The sequence below is a fragment of the Dendrobates tinctorius genome, unplaced genomic scaffold, assembly GCF_039654945.1.
Source record: "Dendrobates tinctorius isolate UK_male_01 unplaced genomic scaffold, ASM3965494v1 ptg000027l, whole genome shotgun sequence".
NCBI classification, from domain to species: domain Eukaryota; kingdom Metazoa; phylum Chordata; class Amphibia; order Anura; family Dendrobatidae; genus Dendrobates; species Dendrobates tinctorius.
This window is the reverse complement of record NW_027361695.1, coordinates 11,390,001-11,405,287: the sequence shown is the minus strand read 5'-3', so window position 1 is coordinate 11,405,287 and position 15,287 is coordinate 11,390,001. Positions and strand designations below refer to the sequence as shown.

At 48.0% G+C, this 15,287-nt stretch overlaps 1 protein-coding gene across 1 annotated transcript in view; it reads right to left on the bottom strand.

Annotated features, from left to right (window-relative positions):
* Nucleotides 1–1,118: 1,118 nt before the first annotated feature.
* The window catches only part of ADAMTS9 (ADAM metallopeptidase with thrombospondin type 1 motif 9), a 256,075-nt gene continuing 241,906 nt past the window's right edge, over nt 1,119–15,287 (bottom strand). Inside the window, exons 31-40 of the mRNA XM_073569764.1 lie at nt 12,123–12,293; nt 10,957–11,151; nt 10,583–10,715; nt 9,244–9,338; nt 9,044–9,138; nt 5,234–5,367; nt 4,376–4,467; nt 4,161–4,265; nt 3,913–4,007; nt 1,119–2,798 (exon numbers count right to left, since the gene is read on the bottom strand). Of these exons, the coding sequence (XP_073425865.1) occupies nt 3,918–4,007; nt 4,161–4,265; nt 4,376–4,467; nt 5,234–5,367; nt 9,044–9,138; nt 9,244–9,338; nt 10,583–10,715; nt 10,957–11,151; nt 12,123–12,293 (1,110 nt within the window). The 3' untranslated portion in view covers nt 1,119–2,798; nt 3,913–3,917. The remainder of the gene's footprint in view (nt 2,799–3,912; nt 4,008–4,160; nt 4,266–4,375; nt 4,468–5,233; nt 5,368–9,043; nt 9,139–9,243; nt 9,339–10,582; nt 10,716–10,956; nt 11,152–12,122; nt 12,294–15,287) is intronic.

The following is a 15,287-nucleotide window of genomic DNA, read 5'->3' as shown; positions in this document are numbered from 1 at the left end:
CAGGTGACCACATATCCAAGGCTGTCTCCATTGGCTTCCATGGAAGATCAGATACTTTTAGAACTCCCATAGAAGTCAATGGAGACGGCCATGCATGTATGATCAACATAAAAGATCCTCAAGATAGATTTGGGTCCCAGAGTTTTGATCTGCACCTATGAGGTATTTTTTTTAATGGATATGCCTTAAATGTCCGGGATGTGAGGTCCAGTGGGCCCCATGCACCTTCTGAACCCACTGTCCGTTCTTCTGGTTTGGATATTGAGGAGGTTTAGCAGCTGACACTTTTGCATAGAATCACTGAACAATAGATACAATATAGGATTAGCTTTACTCCAAGTGTTTAGTTACCCTACAGCACCATCAGAGGGGAAATAAGGTATTGCATGCTACACAATAAAAATCAATGGTCTGTCCGAGTAATGGACGGAAGCACCGGGTCCTCCAGAGAGAGGCGCTCTTAGTGGCTGCTCTTGGCTCTGACTGACGGTTGTCCCAACTCAAAACTGTTACTGAAAGACTGCCCCCCTTAATATGTCCAAAAAAATACTAAACCTCAATATTGTTTTTTTTACCAAAATTGTTTTTGGTAATACAGAGATGAGAACCCCTAAATGTGGGGCAAGGAGCAAACATGGAGGACACAAAACAAGAGTGAGCTGAAGGACGAGAGCACCCAACATATGAAGACCTGATGTGCGGCTCCCGGAGAACTGGTTTGGGTTCCTCATGGTCCCCAAAAACAAGGGCATTACTACAGTGGGTGCAGAGGTGGCACATGGGCTTGAAGTCTAGGAGACACAAAGGGACCATTTGGCCCACAGGAGAAGACCAATTCTAGTAAAGACCCCATGATAGTTGGGGGGTAGGGCAAGTCCTGTTGGAAATTTTCGATTATGGCCCCAGTAGCCTCTGCCCTTCTCCATGTGGAGTAAACGTCCATGTGTCCCTTGATAAATGCTTTGGTGACCATCTCTCTTCAGCTCTGATGGCACGAGACAATTCACGCAATGTATAAAAAATATTTCGACGTAGTTCATGAACATTTTCTCGAGTACATTTCTTATCGTAACTTCCTTACGAATATAAAAAAAATAATAATATTTGACTCTTAGATATTAATTCAATAAATATTTCTAAAGATAGTTCTTTTTTTTATCTATAAAAGGCACCATCGTTGTTTACTTTCAGCTCATAGTGCAAATAATTCCCTTTTTTTATATAAAATATTACATTAAACACGTACAGAATTGACAAAGTTATTATACAAGTGACCGACTGACATGAGATATGATGGGTTATGCTTGGCATTTCACCATAAAACGCTTCACTCGGTGCATTGAGTGGATATGATGAAGGTTGATGGACCCACGGTGGACTTTTTCTTGGGGGAGAAGCACCTTCATAGCTATGACCCTACATCTATATGTAGAGGTTCCCTTTAAATGTTCTGGCTTGGGACATTGAAAAGTTGGTAAGTATGCAGACGATTTTTAATAGTGGGCCCCCAATGTTACCCTTAGGGGTCTATTATGTAACAGATCCCATTGACCCATGGGTTTGGCCGGTTTTAGGACTATTGTATCTCAGAAATTAACGCCACGAGGATATTGAGATTTGACTACTTCCCAATAGTCCAACTAGACCTGTGCCTGGATTGACTGCAGGTCTCCTTACCCCAACTTAAAGCCTCATAGGCCGATAATTTGGGTCAGGCGACCCACGATCAGCCCCGTAGACCGACAGTAAAATTCAGCCTCGTAACCTGGACCTAAAGGGGTTAAGATGACCTGATTGGTCACCCTCGGTCTAGCGCCAACTCAACAAAGCAGTGACGTCACTAATGACCGCTGCAGCCAATCACGGAGTTCAGCGGATCTGCCGATATAGACCCACTGAGCTCAGTGATTGGCTGCAGAGTTGATGTGTGCTGATGATGTCACTCAGAGACAGAAGCAGCTGTGGGGAGCTGGCGCTGGACCGGGGAGAGCGAGTACTGTCTATGTTGGTTCATTAACAGTATCCAATCGTTTGGGCGAAAGTGGAAAACCCTTTCAAAGAGGTTTTCCAGAAACAACATTATATTGGAAAAATATGTCCCCCCGTGCAGTCCTAGGTCTTACACCCTCCCAATACAGGATCAAGTCATGCCCATCCTCAAAATATACTAGCTTATTAAGAGGCTCAATGGACGTGACTGTTTCACAAAAATCTAGAACCGAAGGAACCATTCTTCTCGGTCTACATGGAGTCACCATGAAAACAAAAGTTACCGTATATGTGTCATTAATGGGAGATCGGTCACCCTGATTGACAGCTGAAAGGTCACGGATCCTTACAATATTTCTTCCTAGGAACATTTTATGGAAAATGCCAAGCATACGCTGCTAATACTTGGGAAGCACCGGAGGCTCGTCAGCCAACTGGGAGATATCATGTCAATACGCTACATATGATGTAGAGCACGTAAAATGCAGTGGATGGACTGCAAATGTGGAACCAAGAAATAAAACAATAATAAAAAAACAAAAACAAAAAAAAAACAAAAGCAGCCGAACCACTTCACTGGTGACGGCTCCGGACAGGCGAGAGCCCGGAGACACGTCCCGCAGGGGAGGGCTTACAAGACACATTTTACGCACACAAAATATTAAAATAAATAACCTCAGACATAAATATTATTCTATACACCACGTGGTATACAATCTATCTACACATGTACAGACGCAGAGGAGGAGGTATTGCAACACGAGTCTTTATCCATCTGAATTTCTGATTTCTTCTCATTTTTAAAGCACCTAGAAGACGGAAAGAAGAATTTCAGATTAGTTCCATGCTCGTCATCAGACTGCCAGAGTCGGTCTAGCATCACCTGGAGAGATAAAACCATAAAAACTGTCACCCCGACATACTTATATAAGGCCGCTTGCGTGTGTTCCCAATGGGGAGAGGAGAGTAAAGGAGTCCACCGATGTTACAAGCATTCACATCCATTGATTTTCGGAAGAAGTGACAGACCCGCTAATGTATATGTGGGACCTGACTCCCCCTGACCCATTTATATTCCTTTGGCCGAGTATAGAGGAGTCAGGAGACGTAGCTTCAGCCAACCATTACCCAAGGTGTGTGGCCACCTTAAGGTCTTGATACCCGTCATCCAAAACCACAAGTTTTGGTGGTCCGCCAATTATCTAGTGTAACGGTGATCTCCCCCAACAGAGAGAAGGATTAGGCGGTTGGAATTAATCTCAATTTTTCCTCTTTCCCCCAACATCTGCCATTGAGGGTAAATTAGGACACCCTCTTCCACATTGGATGACCCCAGGAAAATTGGTGGATTCATCTAAGGGTTCATTCATACTGCGCGAGGTGCAGTGCTAAAAGGCAGTCAGCTAGCAAGATGCTTGCCATTCGGCAGTCGTTTAGCATCCTGTTTACCCGCCGACCGCGCTAAAGATGTGCACTGAGTGATCTGTAACAGATCAGTTGGTGTACATAGGCTGCCATTGTTCTCGGCAGCACAAGTCCGCTTTACTCAGGATGATGTGCTGCCGAGAAGATGATCTTTTTTTGCAGCACAAAAGAACATTTCACTCAATAAACAAGTGTTTCGCTCACTTGTGGGGTGATTGGCAGCCTGTTTACAGCAGACTGTATGATTACCATGAAATAAGTGATCCTAGGAGCGCTCGTTAATGATAATCGTTCAGTGTGAGCGGACCTTAATGTGTATGATAGCTGGTCATAGACATGATACATACGATATATGTGTAGATTCAGCTGATTTGGCAGCTAAGACCATCACAGACATCAAATTGTAGAGACATTTTTAGTTGTATGTGCAGGCTCATATCTCATGTGTATGGCCAACTTAAAGCGGTATTCCCATTTTGTGCCGCTCCCCATCCTTACCATTTCTACAACAGCTGAACACGGAGGCCGGTCGCGGAGGACGGAATACATTTCCCACAATAACCACCACATTTCCCTGTGACTTTGGTTCCATCCTGAAATTTAAAGACAATAACATCATTATAATAGGATTTTACCTGCAGCTGTCGCTAAAATCCGCATCGCAATCTCAGATGATACCATGCATTCATCCCGTCCTGCGTGATTGGTATTATAGATATTAAATCATATAAAACGTGAGGTCTTACGGGTGATTTGGCTATTTCCGTCACCGCATAGGTGCCTTGTGACATCCATTTTGTTGTTTCTGATACAGAAAGACCAGTTCCTTTAAGGTTGATGCTAAAACGACCCTATGGGAGAAATAATAAGATGTATCAGATATGACGCACCGGCCTGAGAGACTATCATTACAACACTGGTGCCGGTTGTGTGTTTTGTCCGCATGACTACAGTTTCTTACCTGCGGGCACTTTGCCGCACTGTAACAGTCCCCGGCTGTGGCGTAAGGAACGGGTCGTCCATCAAGAGTACGTGCAAACTGCAGATCCGTGGCTGCGGAGAAGGAAAGAACAGATCGATTCTACATGTGTAATGGGTGAAAAGGGATGATGACAGGATGAGTGAACGCCGAGGGTGGAGAGGTATTCTGTGGCGGATCTGTCACACAGATACTGCGGGGTGAGAGGCTAATGATGGCTTTATTCATGTAACTGGGGTAACTGCCCCCGGGGTAAGGAACATCTTCTGGTGTCATGGCCGACTCCTCTGAATGTGGGGGGTTGCTTGCTCTCCTTTGTATCTGTACTAGAGCTTCATCACTACTGATCCATCTACTGCCCCAATATTGGTCCTGCTGGGCTGCTCCTGTTGCCCCTTATTACCCATGCTGAGCTGACCCCTAATCAGGTGCCTGCTTCCCCCCGCTGCCCCTCAATATTATACCTACTGGGGGTGCTATAGATGTTGCTGTGTCCCCCCGATAATGTGCCGGCTGCGCTGCTCCAGTAGCTGCTATTACCTCTGCTACTATTGAGACCTCATTCTGTACCTCGGATCCAGCGAAGCCCCCTAACACTGAGTCTGATGCCCCCTGGGTCTCCAATATTAGGTATTTTGTGCCTCCACCATTATACCTGCTGCTGCCCTCCATAATGTGTCTGCCCTTTAGTCCCCATAGGTGCCACCTAGCATTGTCATAGTCCCAGGTGCCATCTAACATCACACCAGTGGTACCCCCTTGCTCTGTGCCTGCGGACCCCCACGTAGTGCCCCCTGCCCATCTCCGGACGGACCGCCATCGCCTTATATATGCACTCACTTATGATTTGTAAAGTCGCCAGATCCAGTCTCACTTTACTGAAGGTGGAGAAGCCGGCGGCGGTGTAGTCTCTCCGACAGGGGCAGTCTGCTCTCCTGCTCCCATTATATGGACATTCTGTGGGGTTCTGTAATCTGCAAAAAAGCAAGAAATACCGTTTATATGATGCTGGGCATAAACCATACGCAGCTGTCGGTGGTCCGCATGGTGGGCTGCCAACTATTAGGTGACCAGTTTAATAGACACAATCCCAGAGGTTTGTCCGGCCTGAAAACCTCCGTCTGCTAATGGTGGTTCCACACAGTTTGGGGGCGTTCTCGGGTGAGATTGGGGGCACAACTGGCCAACATAATTGGTGGTAAGTAGCCAGAGTGGTCTGAATGCATTGCTGGTTCAGGCTGTCATGCAAAATGGGCAAACTCCTACTACTTGCTGGGCACTGACCTCTTCTTATGAAGCCTGGGAAGACATGGCAGAAAAATTAAAAGGGGTTTTCCATTTTTGGAGAAAAAAAATCCCTGTCCTTTGGCTGCAGTTTGCTTTAAAAACAAACAAACAAACTGACCCTTACTCACCCTTCCCTGGTCCAGTGCTGAGTGTCGGTCATTGTTGGTAGCGCTGACAGCACTGCAGCCAATTAGAGAGTTGAGTACTGTCAGCGTCACCTTGACCATTGAGCGAATTGATTAGCTGCAGCGCCATCAACATATCAGTGTAAACAATAACAGATATCAGAAGTGAAGCGCCCTCACTCACCAGGGCCGTGGGGTACTTGGTACCGGGCCGGTTGTTCTTCTTAACAGGGGTTGTCACGGCAGCAGTGACCCAGTCCGTGGCCCTGGGGCTCCATTACAAAAGGGGTTATATTTGAGCGTGCTTATGGTAGTGAAAGTCTATAAGTGATTCGTGACGCCACCTGTGGTGTTCGGCAATGAAGATGTAAGTCGACGCTGCAGACAGATCCTCTGGGACAGATGGTGTGGTGCAGCAATGGTGGTATAGCCCTCCACAGGCAGGGCTGTAGTCCCAGGGCAGTGTAGGTGAAGTGACACGTAGATGGTATAGTGTCAGGCGCAAGGGATGTAGCGGTGCTGGGCAAGTTTGCGCAGGAATAAGTGGAGGACACCAGGGCATGTAGTTCCAAAGCTTTACTCACAGTCTGTTGTGGTACAGGTGACCGCATCCGTGCCGTGTCCTCCGGGTCAGGAGCTCAGCCAACTTCCAGGCCAGATGGAATACTCCTTTCCAACACTCCGCCAACATATGTGCCTTTTCTGAACGTCTCCTCTTATAGCACCTTTGAATGAAGTACTTCTAGTACTGAGTTACACTGGAGTGCCTCCTGTCCAATGTTCCTATGAACTCTACTTGTACGGCAGACAGCTGTAGCCTGCTTCGGGGACTTCTTGCTACTAAGTCCCGGCTCACTAATATGTTGCTGTTGTGCCCCCAAGTCTTGTGTGGAAATAAAGCGGTCACTACTTCTATTCCTCCGGTGTCTGCTGCAGGACCATTAGTATCCGTACAACCTCGGGGACCGGACCCCGGCTTTGCGCTGTGAACTTGAAAAGGGTTCTCCTCTAATCCTGGTCCTTGTCCTCTTATTCTCCTTACGTTCCGTGCTAATCCCTCTTTCCAATGGAGAATCAAGCTTCCTTTCTCTGTCTCTTTCCTGTGCCAGCAGACCCAGATCACTGTGGCCTGCTGCAGCACTTCCTTCTTCCATCCCTCTCCCGGGGATCTTCTCTTTCTCACACTCTGTCCTTCTACATCCTCACTCACTGACTGAATGAAAGACTGACTGACTGACTCAACTCTTCCCGCTCTTTTATGTGAACTAAACTCCACCCACCTCCCAGCACGTTTCGTGTTCCAAGCAGGGAGTCACCGAAGGTGCTTTGCTACACTCCAAGCAGGGAGCCGCCGAAGGTGATTTGCTGCACTACTTTGTGGTGTGGGGTGCAGGTGTTGGAGTGTGGTCAGGTGTTTCCACCTTACCTGGATAGTGGGGCACCACACCTCAGGAGGAGGTGCAGTACCTCTGTGGCGACTGAACCCTCAGGGGCGCCACAGAAGCAGCGGTGAAAACTCAATGCCAGACCTGAAGAGGGTGAGTACAGCACAGCTTGTTTTTTTCTTAAAACAAACTGCAGCAGGTGAGGGGCTAGAGGGCATTTTTGTTTCTTACAAAACTGGAAAATCCCTTTAAGGCCTTATTCAAATATCTGTTTTTCATGTACAAGTTCTGTGTTTTTCAGGCCTAGAACAGGTAACAATTCTACTCTATGGAGCTGTTCACATAAACTGAGATACGTCCTTTTTTATTCCGAACACGGATCAAAATCACCCCCAAAAGTCTGCGGGTCCTGATGTTACCCTTGTGCTGTTTCGCTTTTAACATTGAGGGTATGTGCACACGTTGCGGATTTGGCCCTGCGGATCCGCAGCAGTTTTCCATGCGGTGTACAGTACCATGTTATCCTATGGAAAACCAAATCCACTGTGCACATGCTGTGGAAAATTCTGCGCAGATTTGCTGCAGTTTTTTTTCCGCAGCATGTCAATTCTTTGTGCGGAATCCGCAGCATTTTTACACCTCTTCCATTATAGGAATCCGCAGATGTAAAAACGCAGGGGAAATCCGCACAAACTCTGCAGAAAATCCGCAGTAAATCTGCACTAAATTCACAGGTGAAACGCAGGTAATTTTACCTGTGGATTCAGCAAAATCCGTGCGGAAAAATCTGCAGCCAAATCCGCAACGTGTACACGTACCCTGAAGGTGTTGGGGAGTGTGGGGATGTCATGGCGGCTGGGGATGTCACGGCGGCTGGGGATGTCACGGCGGCTGGGGATGTCACGGCGGCTGGGGATGTCACGGTGGCTGGGGATGTCACGGTGGCTGGGGATGTCACGGAGGCTTGGGATGTCACGGAGGCTGGGGATGTCACGGCGGCTGGGGATGTCACGGCGGCTGAAGATGTCACGGCGGCTGAAGATGTCACGGCGGCTGGGGATGTCACGGCGGCTGGGGATGTCACGGCGGCTGGGGATGTCACGGCGGCTGGGGATGTCACGGCGGCTGGGGATGTCACTGTGGCTGGGGATGTCACGGCGGCTGGGGATGTCACTGTGGCTGGGGATGTCACGGCGGCTGGGGATGTCATAGTGGCTGGGGATGTCACGGCGGCTGGGGATGTCATGGTGGCTGGGGATGTCACGGCGGCTGGGGATGTCACTGTGGCTGGGGATGTCACTGTGGCTGGGGATGTCACTGTGGCTGGGGATGTCATGGCAGCTGGGGATGTCATGGTAGCTGGGGATGTCACGGCGGCTGGGGATGTCATGGTGGCTGGGGATGTCACGGCGGCTGGGGATGTCATGGAGGCTGGGGATGTCACGGCGGCTGGGGATGTCACGGCGGCTGGGGATGTCACGGCGGCTGGGGATGTCACTGTGGCTGGGGATGTCATGGCGGCTGGGGATGTCACGGCGGCTGGGGATGTCACGGCGGCTGGGGATGTCATGGTGGCTGGGGATGTCACGGCGGCTGGGGATGTCATGGTGGCTGGGGATGTCACGGCGGCTGGGGATGTCACTGTGGCTGGGGATGTCACGGCGGCTGGGGATGTCATGGCGGCTGGGGATGTCATGGTGGCTGGGGATGTCATGGTGGCTGGGGATGTCATGGTGGCTGGGGATGTGGTGCCATTATTCGTTTTGTGAATTCCTCATCCAGAAATGAAAAGCGACAAGGCCGCAGCCCCCTGTTATGTCGGCGCGACGCACAATGCGATATTTCAATCCTACCTGTACCCGAAGACCTCGGAGTAATTTTCTGCCTCATCACTTATGAGAGTCACATACTCCTTAGGGCCGTCTGACTGCATCCCAGAACAATAAACCTGAAAGAAAAGCAATCGTTATTGGTGTGAGCGCGCCCGCGGCCGTCTATAAATAATAGAGCACGCAGAGCGCGGTGAGCGGCGCTGCCTGATGGATGGAGTCACCTTTATTATTTTTTCTTGCACGGCTATATAGTGCTCGCCGTCTTCGCGGACGCTCCGGAGTCTTTTCACTTCTCGACAACTTTGTGGCAAATCGCCTAAAAAAAAAAAAATAGATGAATTGTTATATTATTCTAAGAATCCTATGTTGCGCCACGTTTTCTAATCTAAAGAGGCGCTGCAGATGGCGGAGGGTGGGAAGCGGCCTGCAGGGCTCCATCCAGTGGCCACTGACCCGGTCGCTGGACCAGAGGCCTACACATTTATTTGCTCATCTTTAGTATATACATTTCTCTTTATTTCGGTTCCTGCTCGTTCTGCGGGGTCTGGAGACAGAGGTGGTCAGAAGACGTAGCTATACAGTACACTGCCTCTCTATGCTGCACAGGCTTGGATTAGGATCCATGCTTTATGAAGATTTGGGGAATTTTCCTTTTGGGACATCTGCTTTCCACATACCCTATTAGGGAGTAAACTTCATAAAACGGTCTCCCTGACCCAAATCAGATAGCGATCAGCAGCTCCTACTATAGCAATCTTAAAGGGGTTTCCAGGACGGCGATATTGATGACCTATCCTATTGATATCAAATTGGTAGAGGTCGGACACCCGGCATCACCACCGATCAGTGATCATCAGGTCTCACGGCGCCAAAAGTATACAATGATTAGAGGCGGGACACCACAGCGCCGTACACTGTGTAGTGGCCGTCCTCGGTACTGCAGCTGAAATGTATGGGCTCCATACGCTGAACTTCCAAATATTGAACATTCCCTTTAAGACAAGCAGCTATGTTTTAGCTAAATATCCTTGAATAAGTTGCAAGACTTGTTAAACGGTCAAACATTGGTCTCACTATTAGGACTTATAATGCCACAGTCCTGCATCTCAGCTCCCATACTGCACTGCAGTACATGAGAATGGCCACTAGACTGAGTATGGGGCTGCCGTGTTCTGGCTCCATACACTGCGGTCTTCCGGCAGTCACCAGACTTAGTAACCGCTTATCATTGGAGGTGATGGGTGCTGGACCCCGACTGATCAGCTATTGATGGCCTATGTTAAGGATAGGTCATCAGTTTCTCAGTCCTGGGTAATAAAACCGTGTGCAGTTTATATGATGGATGATTTTTGGTATTTGAGATTCTGGACCCTCATTTTTTTTTTATGCATAGCTCCAAGTCTGAGCCACAGATAGTAGAAAAATTCAATTATGTCACCACTAGCTGGAGCTGTCTGCATAGAGTCACACATTGAACTCGAGAGCTCCCCCTAGTGGTGGCTCCGGACAATCAGTGGATGGGACAGAAGGAGGGACGCCATTTACAGCACATCAGCTTACAGTCATGAGGGTGGTAGCACGGCCTCTTCTCCTCTGGTCTGGTGTCCATCGGGCACATGTTGCTGGGCATGTCATCGTTGGTTAAGCACTGCACAGAACGCTGCACAAATCCAGCTCCGCAGGTAACAGAGCACTGTGGACATAACAGGACAGGGGGTGAGAATGAAGAATGAGCGGTGCAGCATGTGCCATGGATGTCTGCACCTCGTGCCAATATGGATGCCAGCGAGCCAACAAGCAAAAAGTCATAATGCCCAATTTTGACACCTGTTTTGAAAACTTTTACCCCTCTCTGCTCGGACACCGTTGCACCCATACGCCCTTGTGGTCCCCCCAGAGGTCCCACGGTACAATAGGGCTATCCGTGTCCTCACCTTGCCCCAGTTGCCAACCCTCCATGAAGCCATAACGGGGCATTCTCCTAAAAAGCAGCTCTGCACGTTGTTAGGTTGGGTTCCCGGGCAGTTGGTGGAGCTTTGGTAGCCGTACTCGTAATGATCCTTTGCCGAGTACACTTCGCTGCACGACACGAGCCTCTGCCGGTAGCCCGTCCCGCACGTCACCGAACACTGGGAAAGCAAGAAGATATGATTGCAGACTAAAAACAGAATTCAGCTCTTTCCCCCTAAAATCACTGTTTCCTCAGTTACTCCTCCTGGAAATTAACACCTTGCCCTTTATTAATGAGATGTGTCCCTACACGCTCCGACACCGTCCAATCTATAGTGAAAGTACCGTGTAAAGACCCACAGAAGGAACGGTAACACCCAGTTGTCAATTTATTCATACATTTCCAGGAGGAATAAGAGAGGGACAACACAACTTAAGAGTTCACGGAGCCTTAAACTATTGTTATGGGGAATACAAGTAATTACTAAGACTGAGCAGATAGATCTTGTAAAATTCTCCATAAATCGTAGGATACCAAAGAATTAAAGGGAACCTGTCATATTAAATATGGAGTCCAGTCTGCAGGCAGGATGTCATAGAGCAGGAGAAGCTGCGCAGATGGACTCATATGTCTGTAAGACGAGCAATTCATGCTTTTAACTCTTATTCTGGGCTTAGGAGTCCAGTGGGAGGTCCTTGTCAGTGATTGGCAGCCTTCCCTGTCAGCCACTAAATAGCACCGCCTACTGGACTAAGTAGCACGCCCACTGGACTAAGTAGCACCGCCCACTGGACCAAGTAGAACCACCTACTGGACTAAGTAGAACCCCCTACTGGACTAAGTAGAGCCCCCTACTGGACTAAGTAGAGCCCCCTACTGGACTAAGTAGAGCCCCCTACTGGACTAAGTAGAGCCCCCTACTGGACTAAGTAGAGCCCCCTACTGGACTAAGTAGCGCCGCCTACTGGACTAAGTAGCACCGCCTACTGGACTCCTATCACCAGAAGGAGTAAGTTTAGATGCTTAAATTAATAGTCAGACCATTTTTTCCCCAGATATATAGATCTATCGATCTGCTCTGTAACATGCGGCCCTCAGACGTCGTATTTAATGCGATAGGTTCCCTTTAAGTGATGCCCCTGCTAGTACCTGAGACCACTCCCCGGTTATCCAGATGTATTCACAAGACTGTAGGTTGCAGCTATCCACGTCAGATGGCCGGTTGGTATCATCACAATGTAAGGCCGGGACTTCCTTCTTCTCTTCATTGGTGCAGTACACTTTGCGGTAGCGGAATCCTTCGTCGCAAGTTTTGCTGCACTGCAAAAAATAAAAAAAAATTCTGAAAATCAAAATAACTACTAAATGATTATATGATACACACAAAGGAGAGTTATTGAGTAAAAAAAAAAGGAAATAAAAAATTTGCTCATGACAAGTCATACAAAGACCACAGGTGGGCGCCAGTGTGAACCGCACAATGCATAATGCATGTTATCTGTGCAATAATGCATAAAACATATTAACCCCAGATATTTCTTTTCCTCTTATGTCAGTGCCGTTTTCTTGCTCAGATCATCAGTCACTTTCTAATAGAGATGAGTGAATTGATTCTTAACCAGATTGTTTACAAATATCCTGTCCAATATGGAATCCGTTTCCTTCCATGATCTGATTTCTGTACATTCCGGATACAATTTTGCTGGATTCTGAGAACCAGGAACAGGTTAAAAAAAAAAAAATTCTTCCACTTGGCTCCTGCCAGTGCTCCCATTACCCCTCCCACCATCTCCAATCCTCTGATCGGCTCCTCTGTCCTCCTGTTGGGTCTCCGGCGCTGCCGCTCTTGCCCCACGCCATCATGTTGGTGCACTCCACTTCTGGGAGGTCAATCCGTGTGTCACTCTGCACATCATTAAAGGGGTTGTACACTTGGGAGACAATTTTTTGTTTATTTTGAATTGAAAATCATTTTTACAATTGGGTTTCACTTAAAATTTTACACCGTTTGCCTTCTATGGCCTCTGGGTTGTTTTACTGTCAATTGCTGATGGCAGAATGAGTTGAAGGGAATCTGTCAGCAGGTTTTTGCTGTGTACTGTAATCTGAGAACAGCATGATGTAGGGGCACAGATCCTGATTCCAGCGATGTGTTGCTTACTTGGCTGTGTATCGCTGTTTCAATAAAATCAGAGTTTTATCAGCTGGAGATTATCACTACTGGACTAGTTGTCTCGTGCCAAGTAGTCCCTCTGGTCTATATTTTATCCCGCCCAAACCACTGATTAGCAGCTTTCTGCCTATGCACAGTGTACACAGAAAACAGCCAATCAGTGGTGTGGGCGGGGTTACACAGTGCTCAGCAATGAGAGCTCAGGTAGATTTACAGCAGAGAAAGCAGTGATTATATCGAAATGACAGAAAGCAGACCAACAAGTGACACATCGCTGGAATCGGGGTCTCTGCCCCTACATCATGCTGTTCTCAGATTATATAGCAAATACATGTGTGGCGCCCCTGAGGATTCAGTTGCCACAGAGGTACTGCACCTCCTCCTGAGGTGTGGTGCCCCACCATCCAGGTAAGTTGGAGGCTCCTGACCACGCTCCAACACTCGCATCCCACACAATACAGTAGTTCAGCAAAGTCACATTGCGGCTCCCTGCTTGGAGTGTAGCAGAGCACCTTTGGTGGCTCCCTGCTTGGAACACGAAACGTGCTGGGAGGCGGGTGGAGTTAGAATACATAAAAGAGCGGGAAGGTTTAGGATTTCAGGTCAGTCAGTCAGTCAGTCAGTAGGAGAGAGTGAGGAGAGAGGATCGCTGGGAGAGGGATGGAGGAAGTGCTGCAGCAGATCTCAGTGACCTGGGTCTGCTGGCACGGGAAAGGAAAGAAGGAGAAAGACATTGAACAGAAACCTGATCTTCCATAAGAAGGAGAGACTAGTACGGAACGAAGGAGTAAAAGGGAACAGAGGACGTGGGTTAGGAGAGAACCCTGCCTAGAAGTTCTAAGCGCAAGGTCGGGGCCCGGTCCCCGAGGTTGTATGGACACTAATGGTTCTACAACAGACACCGGTGGAGTAGTGAGCTGTAAATGCACTACTCCCATCTAAGACTTGGGGGCACAACAGCAACTTGGATAGTGAGCCGAGACTCAGGAGTAAGGAGTCCCCGAAGCAGGCTACAGCTGTCTGCCGTACAAGTATGGTTCTTGGGAACATCTGTCAGGAGGCACTCCAGTGTAACTCAGTACTAGGAGTACTTCACCCTTAAAGGCGCTAGAAGAGGAGACGTTCAGAAAGGCACATGTTGGCGGAGTGTTGGAAGGGAGCATTCAATCTGACCAGGAGGTTGACTGAGTCCCTGACCCGGAGGACACAGCACGGAAGCAGGCACCTGCGTGTACTACAGACTGTGAGTAAAGCTTTGGAACTACAGTTGTGGCCAAAAGTATTGACACCCCTGCAATTATACTCAGTTTATTCCTGAAAATGATTGCAAACACAAATTCTTTGGTATTATCTTCATTTAATTTGTCTTAAATGAAAAAACACAAAAGAGAATGAAGCAAAAAGCAAAACATTGATAATTTCACACAAAACTCCAAAAATGGGCCAGACAAAAGTATTGGCACCCTCAGCCTAATACTTGGTTGCACAACCTTTAGCCAAAATAATAACTGTGACCAACCGCTTCCGGGAACCATCAATGAGTTTCTTACAATGCTCTGCTGGAATTTTAGACCATTCTTCTTTGGCAAACTGCTCCAGGTCCCTGATATTAGAAGGGTGCCTTCTCCAAACTGCCATTTTTAGATCTCTCCATAGGAGTTCTATGGTATTCAGGTCTGGACTCATTGCTGGCCACCTTAGAAGTCTCCAGTGCTTTTTCTCAAACCATTTTCTAGTGCTTTTTGAAGTGTGTTTTGGGTCATTGTCCTGCTGGAAGACCCATGACCTCTGAAGGAGACCCAGCTTTCTCACACTGGGCCCTACATTATGCTGCAAAATTTGTTGGTAGTCTTCTGACTTCATAATGCCATGCACACGGTCAAGCAGTACAGTGCCAGACAACCCCAAAACATCAGGGAACCTCCGCCATGTTTGACTGTAGGGACCGTGTTCTTTTCTTTGAATGCCTCTTTTTTTCTCCTGTAAACTCTATGTTCATGCCTTTGCCCAAAAAGCTCTACTTTTGTCTCAGCTGACCAGAGAACATTCTTCCAAAACGTTTTAGGCTTTTTCAGGTAAGTTTTGGCAAACTCCAGCCTGGCTTTTTTATGTCTCGGGGTAAGAAGTGGGGTCTTCCTAGA